This window comes from Manihot esculenta, chromosome 2, assembly GCF_001659605.2.
Source record: "Manihot esculenta cultivar AM560-2 chromosome 2, M.esculenta_v8, whole genome shotgun sequence".
Taxonomy (NCBI): Eukaryota; Viridiplantae; Streptophyta; class Magnoliopsida; order Malpighiales; family Euphorbiaceae; genus Manihot; species Manihot esculenta.
This window is the reverse complement of record NC_035162.2, coordinates 11,182,371-11,203,699: the sequence shown is the minus strand read 5'-3', so window position 1 is coordinate 11,203,699 and position 21,329 is coordinate 11,182,371. Positions and strand designations below refer to the sequence as shown.

Here is a 21,329-nt window from a genome sequence, read left to right as displayed (position 1 = left end):
GGAATTCAATTTCTGAGAACTCGAAACTAAGATGTGGTATCTTGAATCATTTCAATTATGCATGAATCTGAAATCAAAATGTATTATTTGTAGGGAAAAAATAAATAAATTATCTTGTAATTTTTGTTATGATATAAAATTTTTTTATTAGGATTAAAACTTATTAAATTTATTTTTAAATAATTTGCTCATAAAATATATCGAATTATTACTTTTAGTAAAGTTTTATTTATAGTTCTATTGATATGCAAATTAATTATATGTTATATATTTAATATACATTAAATATTATATCAGTTGGATTTTTATTAAAATTCTAATTGAATTTTTACGAATTTAGAAATATTGCTATTTAATGCGTATTGTAGGGGTCATATCAAATTGGTTATGGACAAGTATAATTAAAATACAGAAATTTCTTCATCATCTTAGTGGAGGATACGTTAGTAATTTTGATATATAAAGTAATCTTAATCCTAGCTGCATACGATTGCAGACCTTAAAACAGGTTAGCGTCAATGCATTGCTTTTGAAAATTTGAGCGTCCAGCATTGACCTTTGAGTCTTCCATACCCCATGCAAACTTTTCATTGGTTTATATATAATGTATATTTGACATTAATATGAAACTTAATATTACATTTTAATTATAATAAATTAAAATAATAAAAGCTTTTTTAAAATATTTTTAAAAAAATAATTTTAATACATAAATCATATCCTTAATCTACTCGATTTTAATTGTCGATAAATCAAACAATGACCCTTGAAATTTGACGTCATGGCCCCTTCATTGTCATAAACACGTGAATGGGACGAAGACTTAGAACACAAAAAGAGATGAGATTGGGACGGAGGATTCCCTCAGGTGGATCCCACGGAACTGTATATAGAAAATGGTGAGTGAGCCATCATCATCATCATCAAATTTGTCTATCCACCATATCAAGCACCTACATAACATTATCAGCCGTCCATCTCACATCAACTATAATGTTAAGAATAAAAATGAAATTGAACCGTCGGTTGAACCGGAGGAACTAAAGTGGGGCTACCGGTCCGAATATTTGATGAGCAAAGAATTCACGCTTCTCGATGCCTGAAAACAAATTCCTTTCCCTCGACCATAAAATTTCTTTATTTTATCGCGATGGAAAATATTTTTTTAAAATCCAATTGAATCACGTAGTTTATATTTTCCGCATCCGAATTCTCCCACTCTTTCTCTCGCTCTCTCTCTCTCTCTCTCCAAAACGGGAAATATTAGAGCCCTAAAATCTCGATCTGGTTGTCCGGAAATCGATGAGCTCACACTGAAAAAATTAGAAAAAAAGAGCTCAGTTGACATCTCCTACCTAACAAAAATGACATTCCGTCTGTTAATCGTCGCCGTCCCTGAAAGGAGCATACGATTTGGATGTCTCTGATCTTGCTGTCCGTGCATGCCAAGCTTCAGTGCATACCTGGCCACCACCGGAAACCGCCTCACATATGTGTGCGGGGATGATATCACGAGGGCAGGAATTGTAAATTTTGCTGGATGCTTGTTAGGCGCAGGTGGATAAATGCATGTTCCCGGGGATCTAGGGTTTTCGAGCCTGGTCCTTCTGCTATGTGTGGTGCTTCCGGTGATCGGCTTTGTAATTCGCCGGAAATGGCGGCTTTCTGCCGCCAGGAAAGAGGAGATCAAGCGCTTGTTGATTTTGGCTTCTGAGGAGGCTGCTAGGGCCGAGCTTGAGGCAACGGTTTCGTACGGCGCGGTTTCTGTTTCGAGGAATAGCTATCAGTGTGCTGTTTGTTATTGTCCGACCACTACACGTTGTGCCCGGTGTAAAGCTGTGAGATATTGGTACGTTAATTTTCCAACTACCAAGTGGAATTACTCTTCTACTTCTTCTTCGTAATTTTGATTTTAGCTCTTGATGTTTGCTGGATTTACCCTTTGGTTACGTAGAAATCGAGTTACTTCTTTGGGGCATTTGGTTATTGATTGTGAGTTGGATGACTATGCTGGCATTTCCTCGCGCGTGTTCGAATTTCAGTGTGGAAGTGAAATTTAGTCTTGATTTTAAGGTTAATTTTGAGATAATTGTACATTTGACGGAGGAGAATCTAGTTTGAATTGTAAATTTCATAAGAATCCGTATGAAGTTGTGGAACTAGGTGACAGGAAACAGGAAACGAATGAAATTGTGGAACTGGGGAACAGAGGAAGCGAATTCAATCCGAGACAATTTTCTTTCAAAGTAACTGGTTGGGAATTTTGGTCATTGCATTTGTCCTTTATTTGTCTGATCAACGTTGTAGATACAATGTCTGAAATTCCTAAAAGATGGGTAGTTTACATATATGAATAGGCTAGTGTTTTTTTTATATGAACTACTTTTTCCATTTATTAAAAAGCTATAAGAGCCTTGGATTATTAAGGAGCAAAATGTTTTGGACAGCTATTAATGTGAAATCTTTGAGCTTGCGTGGAATCATGGTTCTCTAAGTAAACAAGAGGCTGTCCAACATATGGATTAAGACAGCGAAACCTTTATGTTAATGGAAAAATAGTTGTCTCTTTGAATCTGTTATGTAAAGCAGCAATATGATCCCTACAAACATTTTATGGTAGAAGCTGATTTAGTTCAAATATGTGTTGATGAAAAATAGGACTCGTTGTTTACTTCTTGTCAATTCTTACCTATGATCAATAAGATGTTTTTGTTCTGTTTTTTTTTCTTCCACCAATCAGTGACACTGTGAAATTAGTTTTGGTTGTGTTCTTTTTCCCTGCTTCAGTTGTATTTATGCTGCAATTTGATTTGTTTCAGTTCTGGTAAGTGTCAAATTATTCACTGGCGACAAGGTCATAAGGAAGAATGCTGTCCTCCTAGTGCTGCTTATCACATTAATGACGATGGAGGCTGTTCTTCTCAGAATGTGGCCAAAGAAAACCAATATGATATGCATGGTGACATATATGGAAATGCACCAGTTCAAACATCCTCTGAGGGACCTGTGCTATCCGATACTGGTAGTGATCAAGGAGTTCCATGCATAAAAGGTGATGATATTAAAGTCGGTTCTGTTGCAGATACAGAGGGAACCTCTTCTATTTCAGAATCATTGGACACTTCATTTTCTGGCTTCTCTACTTCACCTATTGGCAGTGAATCATCTGATGATGTTTCTGTTGGTGGAAGTATGAGTTCAAATGGTGTTTCCGTTAATGATAGTATCAGTTCAAATGAATCTGAGGGATCAGACATACAAATATCATCTGATGCTGCACCTGATGTGGTTGAGTCTGGTTTGAAAAAGGTGGATCATACCAAGCCTCTGTCTCCAAAGTTTGTGAGGTTGATCAATTCTGTAGATAGTTTTAATAAATTTAGTAAATTAAATAGTAGTAAATCTCTCAGCAATGATGGAGAGAGTCAGTGTGCATCTACTGACATTCCAGGTCCAAGCAGTAATACCATTCACGATGGTTCAATAACTCGGCCTGGTAAAGTTTCTCCTGGTTTTTGGGATAGAAGTCTCAGATTTGTTGTTACCAGCAATGCTGTCCAGGATGATCCAGAAATGTCCACTTCCAGAAAAGCAGCTAACATCAATTCTGAGTCATTCCTACAATTTAAGTTTGATTTATCTGGAAGCAACATTCCTTCTTCGAATGCACAAAGCTCAGAGATGAAAGGCATTAGATCAGATAATGCACATCAGGCTGTTATGGAGAGTAGCAGCCCTGTTGATGGAGCAGTAGTATCAGAAGACACCTGTGATAACACTCCAAAGGTCAGGAGGTGCGCATCTGTGAGCTGTGGGAAGTCTAGTCATATGGATAATGAATCTAATCATGATTTGAATGTGGCAAAGACAACAACGCTTGAATCTGTTCCATCATCCTCTTCCTATGCTCATCTACCTTTGAGTAGAGGAGGTGCACAACATACAGTTGATTCAAATGTTTCAGAGTCCTGTGATCTTAAATCCCCACCCTTAAGCTCTAACCAATCAAATACCATTGTCAAGGACATTGGTTGTACTTCACATGTACCAAAGTCCAGAGTATCATCCAGTGCTCTTCAAACCCGTTTGGGTGTTAAGGACAATGCACATTCAGTTCTAAGTGTAAAATCTGAACAAGTTGATAATGTTGAAGTTGTTGATGCTGTGACTACTTCTCCAACTACTAGTGGGCTGAAATCATCAATGATGCAGAAAGTGGTTGACCAACTCAGAGGGCCTAGCTGTGGAAAATACAATAACAAGGTTTGATTTAGGTGTTTTTACTTTTTAATTTGCATCTATAAAATGTCGCCATATGCTACAGCAGAATTTAACTTGAGTTATTTTCTTTTAGGGGCTTTTTTCATATGATCTATTTGTGAAGCTATATACTTCGAACAAGGTAGAAATGCGACCTTGTGGCCTTATCAACTGTGGTAATAGGTAGGTTGTTCATATCATGCGAATATTTAGAAGATCATGATAACTAAATGGAGCACTACTGATGGCGGTAGAATGTTTGACATTTCTATATATTTTAAGCAACATGAATCCTAGATGTAGAAGCTATTCTTTTGGATATGTGGAGAATGCATCATCCCTTCTTCTATGTACTATTACTGCTTTTGATCCTATTTGTCACTATCAGACTCATAGGCAATAACCATGGACAAAGATAGATATATATACTTTCACTTCATTGTTGCATAAACCATTTGGTGTTGGCTTTCCTCCTCTTCCTCCTCCTAAATTTCATATTTTACCCCTGAATTGCTTGTTTGGAAATTGTTACTGATTTTTGGACATGTGATTTGGTTGCAAAAGCTGGCATATGATGTTCTCTCCTAAAGATGTATCACGAATTTTCACAGTCACAGTGTTGCTTATGCATAAGTTCATTAGCTGTTGTGCTAGCCTAATGTTCGCCTGTGTATGCATATGATTGACTATGCATCAATGCAAGATTTTTTATCTGCTTACATGACACCACCAGATTGGCTGGATGATGCTTGTGTCTTCTGATGTATCATTTTTCTTCATGGACATGTTTTATTTAGATTAAGATATCATGTCATGGAGAGCTATTATTTAGACAGGAAAAGTGCAGCTCTCTTGCCCCTGCCTTTTCTTCTTGTTGAAATCATCTTTTCTGTAGAATTTTCTAAAGCTGTGATAACATGTAATGACATATGCTATTCTATTTCTGCAGTTGTTATGCAAACGCTGTACTTCAATGCTTGGTATTTACCCCTCCTCTGACTGCTTACTTTGTTCAAGGGGTCCATTCTAAAGAGTGTATGTTTCTTATCAGGGCTAATATTAAATTCTACTTGTTTAATCTTCAATTAGTTTTTCGACTACTATGGCATGGTATCAAGTGAGGCCATAATTCTTTTCTATATCAGGTGTAAATAAAGGGTGGTGCTTCACTTGTGAGTTTGAAGGTTTAATTTTGGAGGCAAAAGAAGGGAAATCTCCTCTTTCCCCAATCGGAATACTATCCCAGCTACAAAACCTTGGAAGTCAACTGGGTAGTGGGAGGGAAGAAGATGCACATGAATTCCTAAGGTGAGCTCCCAGATCTGGTGCAGTCTTTGATGATTATGGCAATACTTTCTCCATGTTCTGATGATTTCTTCTACTGGAGAATTTGTACAAGATACTTACTGAAATAAATTTACAGGTATTCCATTGATGCAATGCAATCTGTTTGCCTTAAAGAAGCTGGGGTGAATGCGTTAGGTTCCTTTGAAGAAGAAACCACTCTCATAGGTCTTACTTTTGGAGGCTACCTTCACTCAAAGGTGAAACCTTCCTTCAGAAGCTTACTCTCATTTTTCTTTTTGGTCCCTAAAATTTGCTTGCTTTTAGGTGGCTCTTTTTTAAGTCTATTATGGAATTTTATTTTATATTTTTTGTACATAAATATGAAAACAGATAAGATGCATGAGGTGCCATTACAAGTCAGAGCGCCATGAAAGAATGATGGATCTTACTGTTGAAATAGAAGGGGATATAGGGAAGCTTGAAGATGCACTTAGACGATTCACAAGTACTGAGATTCTGGATGGGGAAAACAAATACCAATGCAGCAGGTTGGTGCAAACAACTTCTACACTTAAAACCTACCAAGTCATTTTGTTGATGTCATAATGCCTCTCTCTCTCTCTCTCTCTCTCCCCCCTCCCCTCTTTTTTTTTTTTTTTTTTTTTTTTTTTTTTTTTTCTTTTTTTAAAAAAAGCTATAAATTTAACACAACTTTTGTATTGAACTGATGCTTGTGCAAAATTCTTCTTCTTCGTAATTTAGTACATTCTCATATTCTAGGAATATGATGGGTTTTGTTTTGTTTTTTTTGTTTACTATGTATGAATATCATTATTTTCAGATGCAAATCTTATGAGAGAGCCAAGAAAAAGTTGACAATACTGGAGGCTCCTAATGTCCTCACAATTGCACTGAAGCGGTTTCAGGTAGTTCTTACTTTGAAATATTATTCCCATCTCATATCCTCATTAGATTCATATTCTTTGCTGTGCTTAACAGTCAGGTAAATTTGGAAAACTCAATAAATCCATTCGGTTCCCAGAGATCCTGGATTTAGCACCATATATGAGTGGCACAAGTGATAAATCGCCCATATACAGGCTTTATGGAGTGGTTGTTCACTTGGATATCATGAATGCTTCGTTTTCCGGTCACTATGTGTGCTACGTTAAAAATATTCAGAACAAGTGGTTCAAGATTGATGACAGCACGGTATGTTTTGTATTATGATTTATATGCGTCCTTGATACTAGTTCTATTTTTGTGTTTTATGAGCCCTCGCCATATTTATTCTTTATACTCATCTAAACTTAGTTTGACTGTTATTTGGATGCTAGGGCTAATTTAACACATTCTTTTGCCTGACATCTCCAGTTTTCATTGTTTATGTAATGGTTTTAACTGTATGTTAATCAGTCATTAGTGCGTAGTAAGTGAAATCAATGGAATGATGACTCTTGTTGGTTTGACACCTTTATGGCTGCAATATTCTTAGAATTTTCAGAATTGATTTCAAGCTATAATGATTATGATAACATTGTTGATTGTGTGATGGAGAGAAAAGATAATTGGGCATGGTGACGAGTGTTGTTTGAAATTGCGAGGGCATCAACTGAGGACTTGAATCTGCTTGTGTCAAGTGTTGGAATCCAGAGCAATTAAAGAATAATAATAATGGTGAATGGGACCAAGAGAAGATGGGATTTGGGACAGTGGCAATGGAATAATGGGGTAAAGATGGCAAAAATGGCTATTTGATGAGACAATATCCTTCTTTATTAGACGATAGAGTTGTTGGCAGGAATTTTAATGTTTGTGGTTGGTATTGTTGGTGGTCTGTGGTGGCTGTAAAGATGATAGCATGACATCTGTGTAATCTGTGTCGAGGTTCAAATTCTGGTGGTAGTTTGTGGTTATGTATCATTGGTTACCTCAGTAACTAGTTCGACCATCTTGAATGGTTTTATGTATTTTTGTTACCAAGCCAATTCAGGTCTACACACGTTATGGTCACGGATCCAAGGCTAAACGGCCCAGTCAACCACGGATTGAGCTGTTGAATTAGTCATATTTAATTTGTTAATTTCTGTTTCAGTTATTTCCCATATTTCCTGCTTTGTAGGAGGTTGATCCTCCATTTCCCTTTTCATGCTTAGTTGGGGAGAGTATTTCTCCACTTAGAAGTAGTTACCTTTGATGTAGGAAGTAGCAGTTACACTTCCTGTATTTAAACGAATAATCATCAATGAATGGATACTTCCAAAATCAAACAAAGTCTTGAGTACTTTAACTCAGAGGTAAGGCTCCCTCTTTGAGCCAAGTCTGTTAATGACCCGTGGTCAAAAGAAGAAAAAAACCGCATCTGATTCCCAAACACCTAGCCTAAACACTCCAAATCCTAACTTTCCCTCAACCCTCAGACCCATAACACGATCTTACAATAGGGACCCTAACATACTGGTATCAGAGCCTAACGTTATGGGTGACTCTGTTCAAGAACAACTCTCTAAACTTTTTGACATCGTGTTGGCTGAGCAACAAGCTAACAAAGAACGTGCTGCACAAATGGCACAAATGCATTCCAAGATGGATTCTATATCCACCGAACTTGAAGCGGCCAAGCAGGCTCGACAATCAAGCAGTATCGAAAGTCAGGCCAAATCACGAAACGATAAGCAGACTTCTGGAACTTCGAATTCTGACACATCCGATGGAAGTTCGATGGTTCCGAAATTTACTAAACTCAATTTCCCTCGCTATGATGGTACAGAAGACCCCTTGGGGTGGATTAGTCGTTGCAGGCATTTCTTTCGTCATCAACATACGCCTGAAGAAGAGAAAGTAGATATGGCGTCTTACCATTTAGATGGAATTGCTCAAGTCTGGCTCTTACAATTCACTGATGAATTCCCTGATCCTACTTGGGCCAAATTCGAGGAACAGTGTCATCTGCGATTTGGGCCTTCGGTTCGAAGCAACAAGTTGGGCGAGTTATCAAAGCTTCGGCAGTTGGGTTCTGTCACTGACTACCAAAATCATTTTGAGGCTTTGGTTTCAAGAGCTGGTGCCCTCACGCAAAAACAGAAGGTTGATATTTATATCAGCGGCTTGCAAGAAGCTATTGGTGTCGAAGTTGAACTCCACCACCCACCTGATTTAGCGACAGCGATGAGCATGTCAAGGCTGTACGAACGGAAACTCTTTCCACGTACTTCAAATATGCGCGAAACTCGTCGCAATTTTTTTCCCTCTGATGTCCGTGGCAATCGTGTGGTAAAAAAACTAACCCGGGATGAGATGGAGGAGCGACGGCAAAAGGGCTTGTGTTTCAACTGTGATGAGCAATTCGTGCGGGGTCACCAATGTAAGAAGCTGTTCTGGATTGACTTAGAAGAACCAGCAGAGAGCGGGGTTGATGATTCTACCTCCGATCTTGATCAGCCGGAGATTTCTTTGAATGCCATCACAGGTACCCCGAACCCTCAATCCATGCGGTTGATGGGAAATTGGCAGGGGGGACACATCCTGATCTTAGTCGATTCCGGTAGCACGCACAGCTTTGTTTCTGCTGCTAAGGTGGCCGAATTGGGAGCGGAGGTAAATAAACAAGATGGGTTGAAAGTTAATGTGGCTAATGGGGATCGATTGTGTAGTCCAGGTATTTGTAAGGGAACTCCTATTCTATTAGAGTCCCACTCTTTTTCGGTTGACTTATTTGTCCTTCCACTGACTGGATTTGATGTCGTATTGGGAGTAAACTGGCTACGCACTCTAGGTCCTATCCTATGGGATTTTGGGGTCATGAAAATGTGTTTTATTCAGCAGGGGTCCTTAGTCGAATTAAAGGGGCTGGGTTCCACTTGTTCTTCCAGCCATTCGGATCTTTACAGCCTATTGTGTTCTTCTTCGGACGACCAGCTGCATAAATTACTGACTGAATTTAACTCTGTGTTCGACCCACCTACTGGATTACCTCCCAGCAGAGCTTGTGATCATAGAATTCCACTGGAGCCAGGAACCAAACCGGTGGTAGTCCGTCCATACAGGTATCCACATGGGCAGAAGGATGAAATTGAGAGACAGTGTTCGGCCATGCTACAACAAGGTATTATTAGACCCAGCCGCTCTCCTTTTTCCTCTCCGGTAATTTTAGTTCCCAAAGCAGATGGGTCTTGGCGTTTATGCGTCGATTATCGGGAATTAAATGCCAAAACCATCAAAGACAAGTTCCCTATTCCGGTGATTGAAGAGTTATTGGAGGAGCTGGGTGGCGCTCGCTTCTTTACTAAACTTGACTTATTATCAGGATATTTCCAAGTCGCCATGCACCCTCCAGACATTGAGAAAACTGCGTTCCGAACACATCATGGCCATTTTGAATTTCTGGTGATGCCGTTCGGTTTATCAAATGCACCCTCCACCTTTCAAGCCTTGATGAATGAGGTATTCCAGCCTTTTTTACGCAAATTTGTTCTTGTGTTCTTTGATGACATTCTCATCTTCAGTAATTCATGGGCTAAGCACCTTCATCACCTACGTTTAATCTTTAATTTGCTGGTGGAGCATAAGCTGTTTCTCAAACGCAGCAAATGTGTCTTCGGACAGGGTCAAATTTCATACTTGGGCCATATAATTTCTCACAAAGGAGTCCAGGTGGATCAGTCCAAAATTTCAGCAGTTCTTGACTGGCCCAAGCCCACCACAGTGACTGGATTAAGGGGATTCCTAGGGCTCACCGGCTACTACCGCAAATTTGTCAAAGATTATGGAATCATAGCCGCTCCTCTCACAGCTATGCTTCGAAAGAATAATTTCCAGTGGTCTGACGAGGCTGTCGTCGCTTTTGAGAAATTGAAATCCGTTCTGACCTCTACTCCAATTCTGGTGCTTCCGGATTTCGAGCTTCAGTTTGTCATTGAATGTGACGCCTCCGGTTCTGGAATAGGTGCAGTTCTACTCCAACAAAACATGCCAGTTGCTTTTTTCAGTCGCTCCTTAGCAGCTCGACATCATTCTCTCCCTGCATATGAACGGGAGTTAATTGGGCTTGTGAAGGCAATAAAACATTGGCACTCTTACCTGTGGGGACGCGAGTTTGTAGTTCGCACCGATCATTTTACACTGAAGTACTTGCTAGAGCAACGCCACCTTTCTTCAACACAGCAACATTGGGTGAGCAAACTGTTGGGTTTTTGTTTTACAGTGGAATTTAAATCAGGCAAGGCCAATACTGTTGCCGATGCCCTTTCCAGACGTGACGCAGATCAATCTATTCTCTTCGCCGTCTCTATGCCGCAATTGAGTTTATTTGATGAAATCCAGAAGGAGCAGAATGCATCCGAAGAAGTGCAGCAACAAGTAACAGCTATTTCAAAAGGTGCCGCCACTTCCAAGTGGAGTTTTTCGAAAGGTTTTCTCCTTTACAACAATAGGGTCTACCTTCCGCGAAACTCTCCTTCTATCCACCTGGTGGTCAGTGCATTACATAATCAGACACATGAGGGGTATCAGAAATCTCTTCACAGAATCAGTCGGGATTTTTTCTGGTTCGGAATGAAGCATGACGTGCAAAACTTTGTGCGTGCTTGTGATACATGCCAGCGCCATAAAACTGAAACGCTCCAACCTGCGGGATTGCTCAATCCTCTGTCCGTTCCTACGCAGATTTGGGCAGACATATCTCTTGACTTTGTTGAAGGCATTCCGACTTCACGAGGTAAAAATGTTCTTTTAGTGGTGGTTGATCGTTTCTCTAAATACAGTCATTTTTTGGCATTGTCACATCCCTATACTGCTGTGAGTGTTGCTAGACTTTTCTTTGATCATATATTTAAGCTGCATGGGTTGCCGGAGACTATAGTCAGTGACAGGGATGCAACTTTCACAAGTTCTTTTTGGAAGGAGTTGTTTCGGTTGAGTGGTACAACTCTCTGCTTCAGTTCCTCCTATCACCCCCAATCAGATGGTCAAACAGAAGTGGTTAACCGCACTCTTGAAATGTATCTCCGTTGTTTCACCAGCGCAAATCCTAAGAGATGGATCGATTGGCTTTCTTGGGCAGAATTTTGTTACAATACCAGCTACCACTCATCCCTCAAAGCCACACCTTTCGAAGCAGTTTATGGTCGGCCTCCTCCACGATTACTATCCTACCTTCCGGGTAGTTCGAAATTCGAAGCTGTTGATGCCGCCCTCCTAACTAGAGATGAGATGCTGCAACATCTCCGACAAAACCTCATTCAGGCTCAACAGAAAATGAAAACAACTTATGACAAGTCTCATCGTTTGGTGGAATTCCAGGTGGGTGATAAAGTTTTGTTGCGTTTACAGCCTTACCGCCAAACTTCTGTAGCAAATCGGCAAAACCAAAAACTTTCCCCCAAGTTCTTTGGTCCTTTTGCCGTTCTGGAACGAATTGGTTCTACGGCCTACCGATTGGATCTTCCCTCGGATTCACGGCTCCACCCAGTTTTTCATGTTTCCTGCCTCAAGCCATATCATGAGGGCTTAACGCCTCCTTTACCAGTTCTTCCATCCATTCCTCCTTTGGAACCTACTCAACCATCTGCTATTTTGGATTATCGCCACAAAGGAGGGGTGCCTGAAGTTCTAGTCCATTGGAGTCATTCTTCTCCGGCCGATGCTTCTTGGGAACAGATTGACCTTCTTACAACAAGATTTCCAGAATTTAAGCTTGCGGACAAGCTTCCTTGTGGGACGGGTAGTAATGTTACCAAGCCAATTCAGGTCTACACACGTTATGGTCACGGATCCAAGGCTAAACGGCCCAGTCAACCACGGATTGAGCTGTTGAATTAGTCATATTTAATTTGTTAATTTCTGTTTCAGTTATTTCCCATATTTCCTGCTTTGTAGGAGGTTGATCCTCCATTTCCCTTTTCATGCTTAGTTGGGGAGAGTATTTCTCCACTTAGAAGTAGTTACCTTTGATGTAGGAAGTAGCAGTTACACTTCCTGTATTTAAACGAATAATCATCAATGAATGGATACTTCCAAAATCAAACAAAGTCTTGAGTACTTTAACTCAGAGGTAAGGCTCCCTCTTTGAGCCAAGTCTGTTAATGACCCGTGGTCAAAAGAAGAAAAAAACCGCATCTGATTCCCAAACACCTAGCCTAAACACTCCAAATCCTAACTTTCCCTCAACCCTCAGACCCATAACACGATCTTACAATAGGGACCCTAACAATTTTGCCCCATTTTTTATTTAGAGAAATGTAGAAAACCTTTAATAGAATTAAAATGTCTATTCGTGGATGTGTGAAGTTTATGGTTGGTCTCTCCATTCCAAAAAATGTAGGGTTAAGATTTGTTAACTAAATATTTTCTCTGCTTTTTCTTTGTGCTAATATATTTTATGTACTGTTGAAACATTATAACAATCTCGACTTTCTACTTTTGCCTAACAGTTTCTTTTTATGTGCTGGCCGTTGTTGAGTAGGTAACGCCTGTGGAACTGGAAAGGGTCTTAACAAAGGGGGCATACATGCTTCTTTATACAAGGTGGCATATTTAAAGGGTCCATTTGTTTTATGATGATACCTTATGGTTTCTGATTAATTAATCAATTTTATTTCAGGTGCTCACCAAGGGCTCCTAGATTGATAAGAAACAGAATAGTATCCCCCGATCCAAAAATGAAAGGCAGTCCGTCCAGAATTGGTGAGAAGAATACTGCACTGAATTCAATATCCACATCTCCTCACTCAAGTTTCGTTCAGTTGCCTCCCAATTTGATTCCTCCAGATAATTTGGCTAGTGTTGAATCTTTCTATTTAAAATTCCACCGGCTTCAAAGGATTTTAGAAGAGGACTCATCAAGCGACAATTATTCTTTTACTAGCAGCAATTCAGATGAGGGTTCATGCAGTACTGAGAGCACCCGAGATTCTACTAGTACTGATGATCTTTCAGATTACATTTTTGGTGGCTGGAACAATTCTTGGAGGAATGCATCGGATTCCGACGCTTGCTCATCGTCCTCTTCTTCCCCCTTGTACTCGGGGCATTCACCAGAAAGAAGCAGGTCTCGAACTGATTATGCAGATTCAGGAATGGAGGGTGGTGATTGGGATAGGGTACCTATTGGGAGTAGCAGATTGGTGGATTTGGAAGCCAATGGAGGTGATCCTTTTGTGCATTCTGAGGGGAGTAAACAATGTAGAAAGATAGGTAGTAGTAGTAATAGGGGGACTGACTCGGCAAAATTAGGAAGGGTTAACCCTGTAAAATCTGGTGTATCATTAAGAAGATCAACGAGCAAAATAACAGATTAAGCATTTTTTAGTCCAGGTAATTAAGTTAGGTTGGTAAATAAGAGTTGAGAAAGAGGCGGTTGTATTTAATGTACTCTTGTAGCTAGTTGTGTTTAAAGAAATGAGCCGTCACCATTTTGTCACCCCCCTTCCCCGGCGGGGGTTAAGGTAAGTTCCTTCTCAAAGAGTGTATAGTGCTAGGGGCCTTTTCCATAATCGAGTCCCAAAGGGTTTCAACTCACTCAATTGTTTACTTAAGAAGATGCTAAATGGTAAGTTACTATTAATCACCTCTTTCATTTGCCTCTTATATGTATATGTATATGTATAATTTAGTTGTTATGCTGGGCTGTAGCGATACATTAAATCCAGCCCCCTTTATAAGATGCTAATCCATTGTCATAAACTCCCACAACTAATAATTCATACATTAGATTCAGGTTATGGTGCATTACAATCCTCCACCTCCCCTATTGATCTTTGCGTTCTAGCTAGCCTTTAGCATCTGATCTTTGGGTTCTAGCTAGTCTTAGCATCTGTGGAGACGTCAACGATGCCAACTGATGCATCCAATCCCTCAAATGGCTGTGAGAGGCTTAAGAGTGTTAAAAGAAGTTCTGCCTTGCCGCCCATATATTTAGTTTGATCTTCGGCTTCGCCTTGTGGTTGTGTTTGAGGTTCTGATGCTCAGCCAGGTGAGGATTAGAATCTAGTTTGATCCCTGGCTTTGCCTTTGTGCTTTGCCCATAGATCTATGCTGTCTGGTTGAGATCCTGTAATATGAATTTTTGATGGGAGGTGTTGCTTGCCTCTTCGGGGGTCAAACAACGGCGATGGCATGAGCTGCGGGTTTTTTTAATGCCAGACGGTTAGTGGCAGTCAGATTACCTACTAAACCTAGGTATTTCTTATATGAGCTTTAGCTTTTCTTTCTTTCTTTCTTTTTTTTTTTTTTGGTAGACTTAAAGACTTATTTATATATGGACTTATGTTTGGACCTATCATGAATGAATTATCTTTACCTTTGACAAAAGATAATGTGATTCATTTGAATCTTCCCCTTCATATTATTACAGTCTGATCAGTACTTGGGACATTTATCGACTTTCAACTACATTCCATTGGCATTGGCCCTACACGTGTACTTCTTCCCACCCACCCATAATGTCTGTCTTTACCGCTGGATAGCATGTCGACCCATACTACCAGAATTATGTTTCTTTTTTTTCTTTTTTTCCAAGCAATGGCCCATGACCAGCCATGCCTCAATATTGAAAGTCCTAGTATTTAGTGTTTTTTTTTTTTTTTTTTCCAGAGGCACAAATTCAATTAATCCTGACATGTGGTTATTTGAATATGTCTATAATTTTAAAAAGATAAAAAATGAAAATTGGAATTTTATTGATTGACAACCATCTTCAAAAGTCAAAAAGGTTTGTTTGTATAAATTCATAATTTTATGCAAATTTCATGTTTTCCTCATCATTTTTCTAAAAAGTAGAATTCAGGTACATAATTTAAATCATTAATTGATTTGAATAATATATATACTAAGGGGTTTACATAGTATAATCGTTTGTTACCCTCTTTGCCGACATATGCCCCCCACCACTCACCGCTCTTTAGACGACGAGAGAAGAAACAACTTACAACTCTATCTGTGCTTTACAAATTCATTGAATTTGTTCAGCTTTTTTTCCATATCTACAACTCATAAAAGATATCTAATAGCAATATAATTTCTGGAAGAAATTTACATAGACAAATGTACGAATTAATTTATATATGTAATCAATGAAAAATTATAATTTTATATTAATATATAAATTTTAATATATTTTAAATAATTTTTTAATTTTAAATTACATATTAAATTATATTGAATGAATATATACATTTAAATACAAATTCCTCATTATTTCAAAAGTCGATTTGAAATTTTCAGCATTTAAAATGAAAATTTTAGAAATATTATTTATATTTTTGTTAAAAATAATGATAAAGAAAAATTTAATAATTGTTCAAAACATTAACCAAATATATCATTTTTTTTATATCTAACTTTTATATCACATCTTTCATGATACCTCTGAACTCTGATAAAGCCCAAACGTGAAGTCAACTGCCAAAAAGCTGTTATACAAGTGGGCGAATGACGTGTGAATTTTGTTTGAAAATTGTAAGGATAATATATATTTATATATTTTTTTTAATTCAACATCTCTCTGTTTTAAAAATAAGGGTAATTTACGATTTAGTCCCTAAATATTGCCATTATTAACAAGTCAGTCCCTGTATTTTCAGAAACCTATTAAAACGTCCTTATGTTTTATTTCCGTCAACGAAATAGTCCTTCCGTCCTATTTTCCGTTAAAATTAGATAAAGGAGGAGAGAGAAAATTTTTAAAATCCAATTTTACCCTCAAATAAAACCATTTATTTAGTCCTTATATATTGTAATTATTAACAAGTTAGTCCTTACATTTTCAAAAATCTATTAAAATATTTTTATCTTTTTTCATATCTATTAAAACGTCCTTATTATTTTTTTCCATCAATGAAATAGTCCCTATCTTTTCTCACATCTGTTAAAACATCGTTATCGTTTATTTAAGTCAACGAAATAGTCCCTCCTCATCGTTTCTTTCTGTCAACGAAATCGTCTCTCCCTATATTTTTAGAAATATATTAAAACGTCCTTATTGTTTCTTTTTGTCAACGAAATAGTCCCTATCTTTTCTCAGATCTATTAAAACATCCTTATTGTTTCTTTTTATCAACAAAATAATCCCTATCTTTTCTTTCCTCTTCCTCCTCCTCCTCCTCCTCCTCCTCCTCCTCCGAAAAAGAAGAAGAAGAAGAAGAAGAAGAAGAAGAAGAAGAGAAAGAAGAAGAAGAAGAAGAAGGAGAAGAAGAAGAGAAAGAAGAAGAAGAAGAAGAAGGAGAAGAAGAAGAAGAAGGAGAGAAAGAAGAAAAAGAAGAAAAAGAAGAAGAAGAAGGAGAAGAATGAGAAGAAGAAGAAGAAGATAAAGAAGAAAAAGAAGAAAAAGAAGCAAAAGAAGAAAAAGGAGAAGAAGCAGAAGAAGAAGGAGAAAAAACAGAAGCTGAAGAAGAAAAAAGAGAAGAAGCAGAAGAAGAAGAAGAAGAAGCAGAAGAAGCAGAAGAAGAAGCAGAAGAAGCAGAAGAAGAAGAAGCAAAAGGAAGAAGAATTGATGAAGAAGAAAAGGAAGGAGGAGGAGGAGAAAAATAATTGGGGGTAATTTAGTCTTTTACTATATTTTTAACGGCAAAAATAGACAGAAGGACTATTTCGTTGACGGAGAGAAAACATAAGGACGTTTTAATAGGTTTCTGAAAATATAGGGACTGACTTGTTAATAATGGCAATACCTAGGGACTAAATCGTAAATTACCCTAAAAATAATTTTAACATCAATAAATTAAATTTCATTGATTATAGTTGCAACTTTTTAGTGAATTTTCTAAAATATTTTTAGTCAATTCAAACGTTGGGAAAAATTCTTTAAGTGTATAAATATAAAATGAATATTAATAAACTCCAGATCTTTCCTAATCCAGGAATAAGGTCGGGTCCAAAAGAAAGCCACAGGCCCAAAACCCATTAGATCATACGCTCGAGAGGCGGCTCGACTTCACGAGCCTGGGCCGGCAACCCGGGATGATCCGGATCAGATATGAGCACAAGCCCCATAAGGGAGAAGGCCCAATCACTCACCAGCCCAACCTGCATGCGCTCTGAAGAGCATTAAATGGCCGTTACGCATGGAGCAGGTGTCTGACACGCCCGTACGTACAGGCCTGAGTGACAAGGACAGGAAGCACTATATATCGGGGGTCTTCTCTTGCAAGGGGTATCTTCTTCTTTTTCTTCTCCTTCCTGAACTCTATTTTTATTCTCTGCAACTCTTGTCTAAAGGCACGACTCTTATTCATGAAACCTGACTAGAACGTCGGAGGGTCTCCGCGGGGCATCTCCGGTGGACCCCTGACCCCTTTTCCCTTATTTTGCAGGTCCTTTCCTCAAGTAGAATATGAAGAGACCCATTTGACAGACCCATCTGCTGTAACCCAAAAAGAAATTAAATCCATATAACAGGGGACGAGAGAGAATCAGATGTATCGAATATGGAGTTCAAGGAGATTTAGATTGGAACTCAAGGAGATTTAGAGTTATTAAGTATCAATTTTAGATTTTATATATTATGTGTAGACTATTCACAGTAAATTAAGCAAGAATTAGAGGTTTTTAGATATATATCAGTATATATTATCTAAAATAAAATATGTAATAAAATATTTTTAAAATTACAAGAAATACAAATATTTATTTTACCAAAATTCAACGCACATGGCATAGGGTTTGGCAGTATGCCACCATCATAAGAATGCCCATATATATTCAGCACATGTCCTTTCACAATCTTTTTTTCTTTTACATAAATAATTTTTGAATAAAATGATGTCCTCACACATTATTAATTGTAAGCCTTTAAATTTTAGAATTATAAAATAACTTACTTAAGCGTTTGTTATAAACCCTGATTTTTAATTAGATTTTTTAATTATATGATTATAATAATTAAATTATTCAGTAAAAATTTTAATCAATTAAAATTGAGATTGTAAAAAAAAAATCTTCAATTTTAAAAGAATATATCTTACAGTGATTATTTTATTTCAATAAATCATACAAAATAACATGTCATTTAATTATATTATTCTATTTATTAGAATTGCTAAAAAAAAATTCTAAATATTATCGCTTTCAAAAATTTCAAATTAATTACTTTCAATTAAAATAAAGGGTTTGAGTAGTTCTCGTCCTTCCCACCATTTTCACGTTTTGCTCGTTATTCCATCCAACCAAACATCCTAGTAAAGTGTACTTCCTCCTTTCTCTCGTAAATTTTATTCACAATTATTTTTTAGTTGTCTTGTTTTCTTTTTCTTTACTTTATAATTAATATATAAATTAATTATTATAATTTTATTTTCAATATAATCTCTCATTAGTTGTTTATTAATTCAAATAAAAATTCAAAATATTTTTTAATATTTAATTCAAATCATATGTTAATAATAATTTTATTGTTTTAATAAAACTTAACACCTTCATTGTGTATTAAAAGTTATGTATAATTAGCAAGTGTAGAAAAAAATTGCTCTTTAACTAAAATAATAATTATTTTTTATTTTTATAAATAAATGAAGTGGACAAAAATTATAGTATAAAAGGAATATATGCTAAAAATTATTTAAGAAAAATGATGCAATAAAATATAATTTTACTTTTACCATTTACATTTAATATAAATAAATTAAATATAAGAATAAAAAAATTTAATTCAAAATTTCATTTATTTGTAAATTTATTAACTAGGAGTGTCAACGATTACTCTTAGTTTTAAATTGATTTTGAATTGATATGGAGCTAAAACTTAAAATCATGCTTTCATTTGGAGTCAATTTAATGGAAAATTTTTACCTAAATCGATTTACATACAGATAGTATAAAATTATAAAAAAAATATATTTTTTTTTTCTCCAAAAAATATGAGTTTTTAAAGGGAGGAGCAATCGATTCCGGGTCTAACTAAACTTTGGCTAATAGCAGTCAAGCAGTGGTAGAGGTGATACCGGAGATTAATGCTTCTCTTTTGGCTCCTATCTTTGATGATAATCTAGGTCGTGCTGTTTTTCAATTAGGTGGTTCCAAAGCTTTTGGTCTTAATGGTTTCTCAGACCTCTTCTTGCATTGCAATTGGCAAGTGGTGGGCCCGTCTTTTTGTGCCACTGTTTATCATTTATTGGGCATACTTTTTTTTAAAAAGAATTTAATAGAATTAATATTATTTTTATTTTCAAGTATCGAAATCCTATTGGTATTCAACAGTTTTGGCCTATTAATCTATATAATTTTGTATATAAGGTAATTTCTAAAACTATTACTAATAAGTTGAAACTATAGATGCACTCTTTTATTTCTGTTATCGCATTATTTAAGATAATTTTTTTTATTGCATATTAAGTTTTTCACTATATACATACGACTCTTAGTTGTTTGCATTCTATGACCACGAAACTTGATATGAATAAAACTTATGATGAGATAGATTGGAACTTTTTATGCAAGGTGCTCAAGCATATGGGATTTGTCCCGTATTGGATTTAGTTAATCATGCAATTTATTTCTACTGTCAATTTTTCTGTTATTGTTAATGGTCAACCTACAACTCCTTTTTTCCCTTCTCGTGGGCTTCAACAAGAAAATCCTTTATTCCCTTATTTATTTCTCTTTATATCTCAAGTACTCTCTTATTTGTTATCAGATGCACATGTTAAGGGTTTTCTTCGAGGCATTAGAATTGCTCGAGCGGCTCCATTCCTTCTTGATGTTTTATTTGCTGACTCTTGTTTGCTCGAGCATCCAGGGAGGAAGTAACCAATTTGCTTCATGTTCTTCAGACATATATTTTAGCTTATGGTCAATCTATTAACTTTTCCAAGTCTCGTATCCTTTTCAGTAAGAACTCTCCTCTCAATCTCAAGCGAGACATTTTGAATTTGTTTCGTATGGATGAACTACATGCGTCTGATAAGAATTTGGGCTTGCCTATGATACTCAGTCGTTCTCGTCAACAAGCTTTACCAGGGATTGAGGATAAACATGCGAAGATACAATTATGGAAACGTCAGCTACTGTCTCATGTTGGTTAGGCTACCATGGTTCAATCAGTATTAACTGCTATTCTTACCTATTTCATGTCTATTTTTCTATATCCTAAACAATTCACTACTAAGCTTAACAACTTGCTCTCTCGTTTTTGGTGGATTGGCTCTAGGGATCATCATAAGATTAGTTGGGTTAGCTGGCAAAGGGTATGTCTTTCTAAAGCTTGTGGTGGGTTAGGTTTTAGAGATTTTGCAACTTTTAATATTGCCTATCTAGCTAAGCAGTGTTGGCGTCTTCTCCATTCTCCCTCTAGTTTATGGGCTAAGGTCCTCAAGACTAAGTACTTTCCAACCTCCTCGTTCTGAGATGCTCGTAGCAAATGGAAGCAGTATTGGATTTAGGCTAGTCTTCTTGCTGGACGAGAGGTGTTGCGACGGGGAGTCTGTATGAATATTGGTGATGGTAATTCTACTCATATTTGATCTTATCTGTGGATTCCCCATTTACCACATTTTATGATACTTCGTCCAACTCTATACACGCCTCACATCGACATGGTGGCTAACTTGATCAATCATTCAATCTTTGATTGAGATTATCGCCTTCTCTCTCATATATTTCCTCACTCTTTGGCTACAACAATCTCCTTACCTCCTGTTGCCCCCTCTAAGACTGCGAACACATTGGTATGGCACTATGTGAAGGATGGGCAGTACAGTGTTCGCTCAGACTATAGATTTTTGATGGCCTTTTCTTTGGATAATGGTTCCTCTGCTGTTGCTACTACACCTTGATGGCATAGTGTTTGGTCT

General features: G+C 37.2%; 2 protein-coding genes across 2 annotated transcripts; both read left to right on the top strand.

Moving 5' to 3' along the window:
* The first annotated feature begins 1,066 nt into the window (after nucleotides 1-1,066).
* Nucleotides 1,067-14,115, top strand: LOC110609667 (ubiquitin carboxyl-terminal hydrolase 16). Its single transcript, XM_021749421.2, has 11 exons — nucleotides 1,067-1,849; nucleotides 2,820-4,263; nucleotides 4,355-4,443; nucleotides 5,210-5,295; nucleotides 5,406-5,568; nucleotides 5,684-5,804; nucleotides 5,938-6,095; nucleotides 6,389-6,473; nucleotides 6,547-6,759; nucleotides 13,010-13,071; nucleotides 13,148-14,115. The coding sequence occupies exons 1-11, from the start codon at nucleotides 1,566-1,568 to the stop codon at nucleotides 13,842-13,844; spliced, it is 3,402 nt and encodes a 1,133-aa protein (XP_021605113.1). The 5' UTR covers nucleotides 1,067-1,565; the 3' UTR covers nucleotides 13,845-14,115.
* Nucleotides 14,116-20,022: 5,907 nt separating this feature from the next.
* LOC110608812 lies at nucleotides 20,023-21,311 on the top strand. Its single transcript, XM_021748104.1, has 4 exons — nucleotides 20,023-20,282; nucleotides 20,369-20,552; nucleotides 20,794-20,961; nucleotides 21,222-21,311. The coding sequence occupies exons 1-4, from the start codon at nucleotides 20,023-20,025 to the stop codon at nucleotides 21,309-21,311; spliced, it is 702 nt and encodes a 233-aa protein (XP_021603796.1).
* The last annotated feature ends 18 nt before the right edge of the window (nucleotides 21,312-21,329 follow it).

Bases quoted from the DNA above. Each gene is read 5' to 3' on its own strand.
- LOC110608812 (XM_021748104.1), top strand. From the start codon at position 20,023: ATGCAATTTATTTCTACTGTCAATTTTTCTGTTATTGTTAATGGTCAA. The intron at 20,553-20,793 runs GTTGGTTAGGCT...TTGCCTATCTAG, and splicing joins AACGTCAGCTACTGTCTCAT to CTAAGCAGTGTTGGCGTCTT. The intron at 20,962-21,221 runs GTATGAATATTG...CACTATGTGAAG, and splicing joins GGTGTTGCGACGGGGAGTCT to GATGGGCAGTACAGTGTTCG.
- LOC110609667 (XM_021749421.2), top strand. From the start codon at position 1,566: ATGCATGTTCCCGGGGATCTAGGGTTTTCGAGCCTGGTCCTTCTGCTA. The intron at 1,850-2,819 runs GTACGTTAATTT...GATTTGTTTCAG, and splicing joins TGTAAAGCTGTGAGATATTG to TTCTGGTAAGTGTCAAATTA. The intron at 13,072-13,147 runs GTGGCATATTTA...ATTTTATTTCAG, and splicing joins TACATGCTTCTTTATACAAG to GTGCTCACCAAGGGCTCCTA.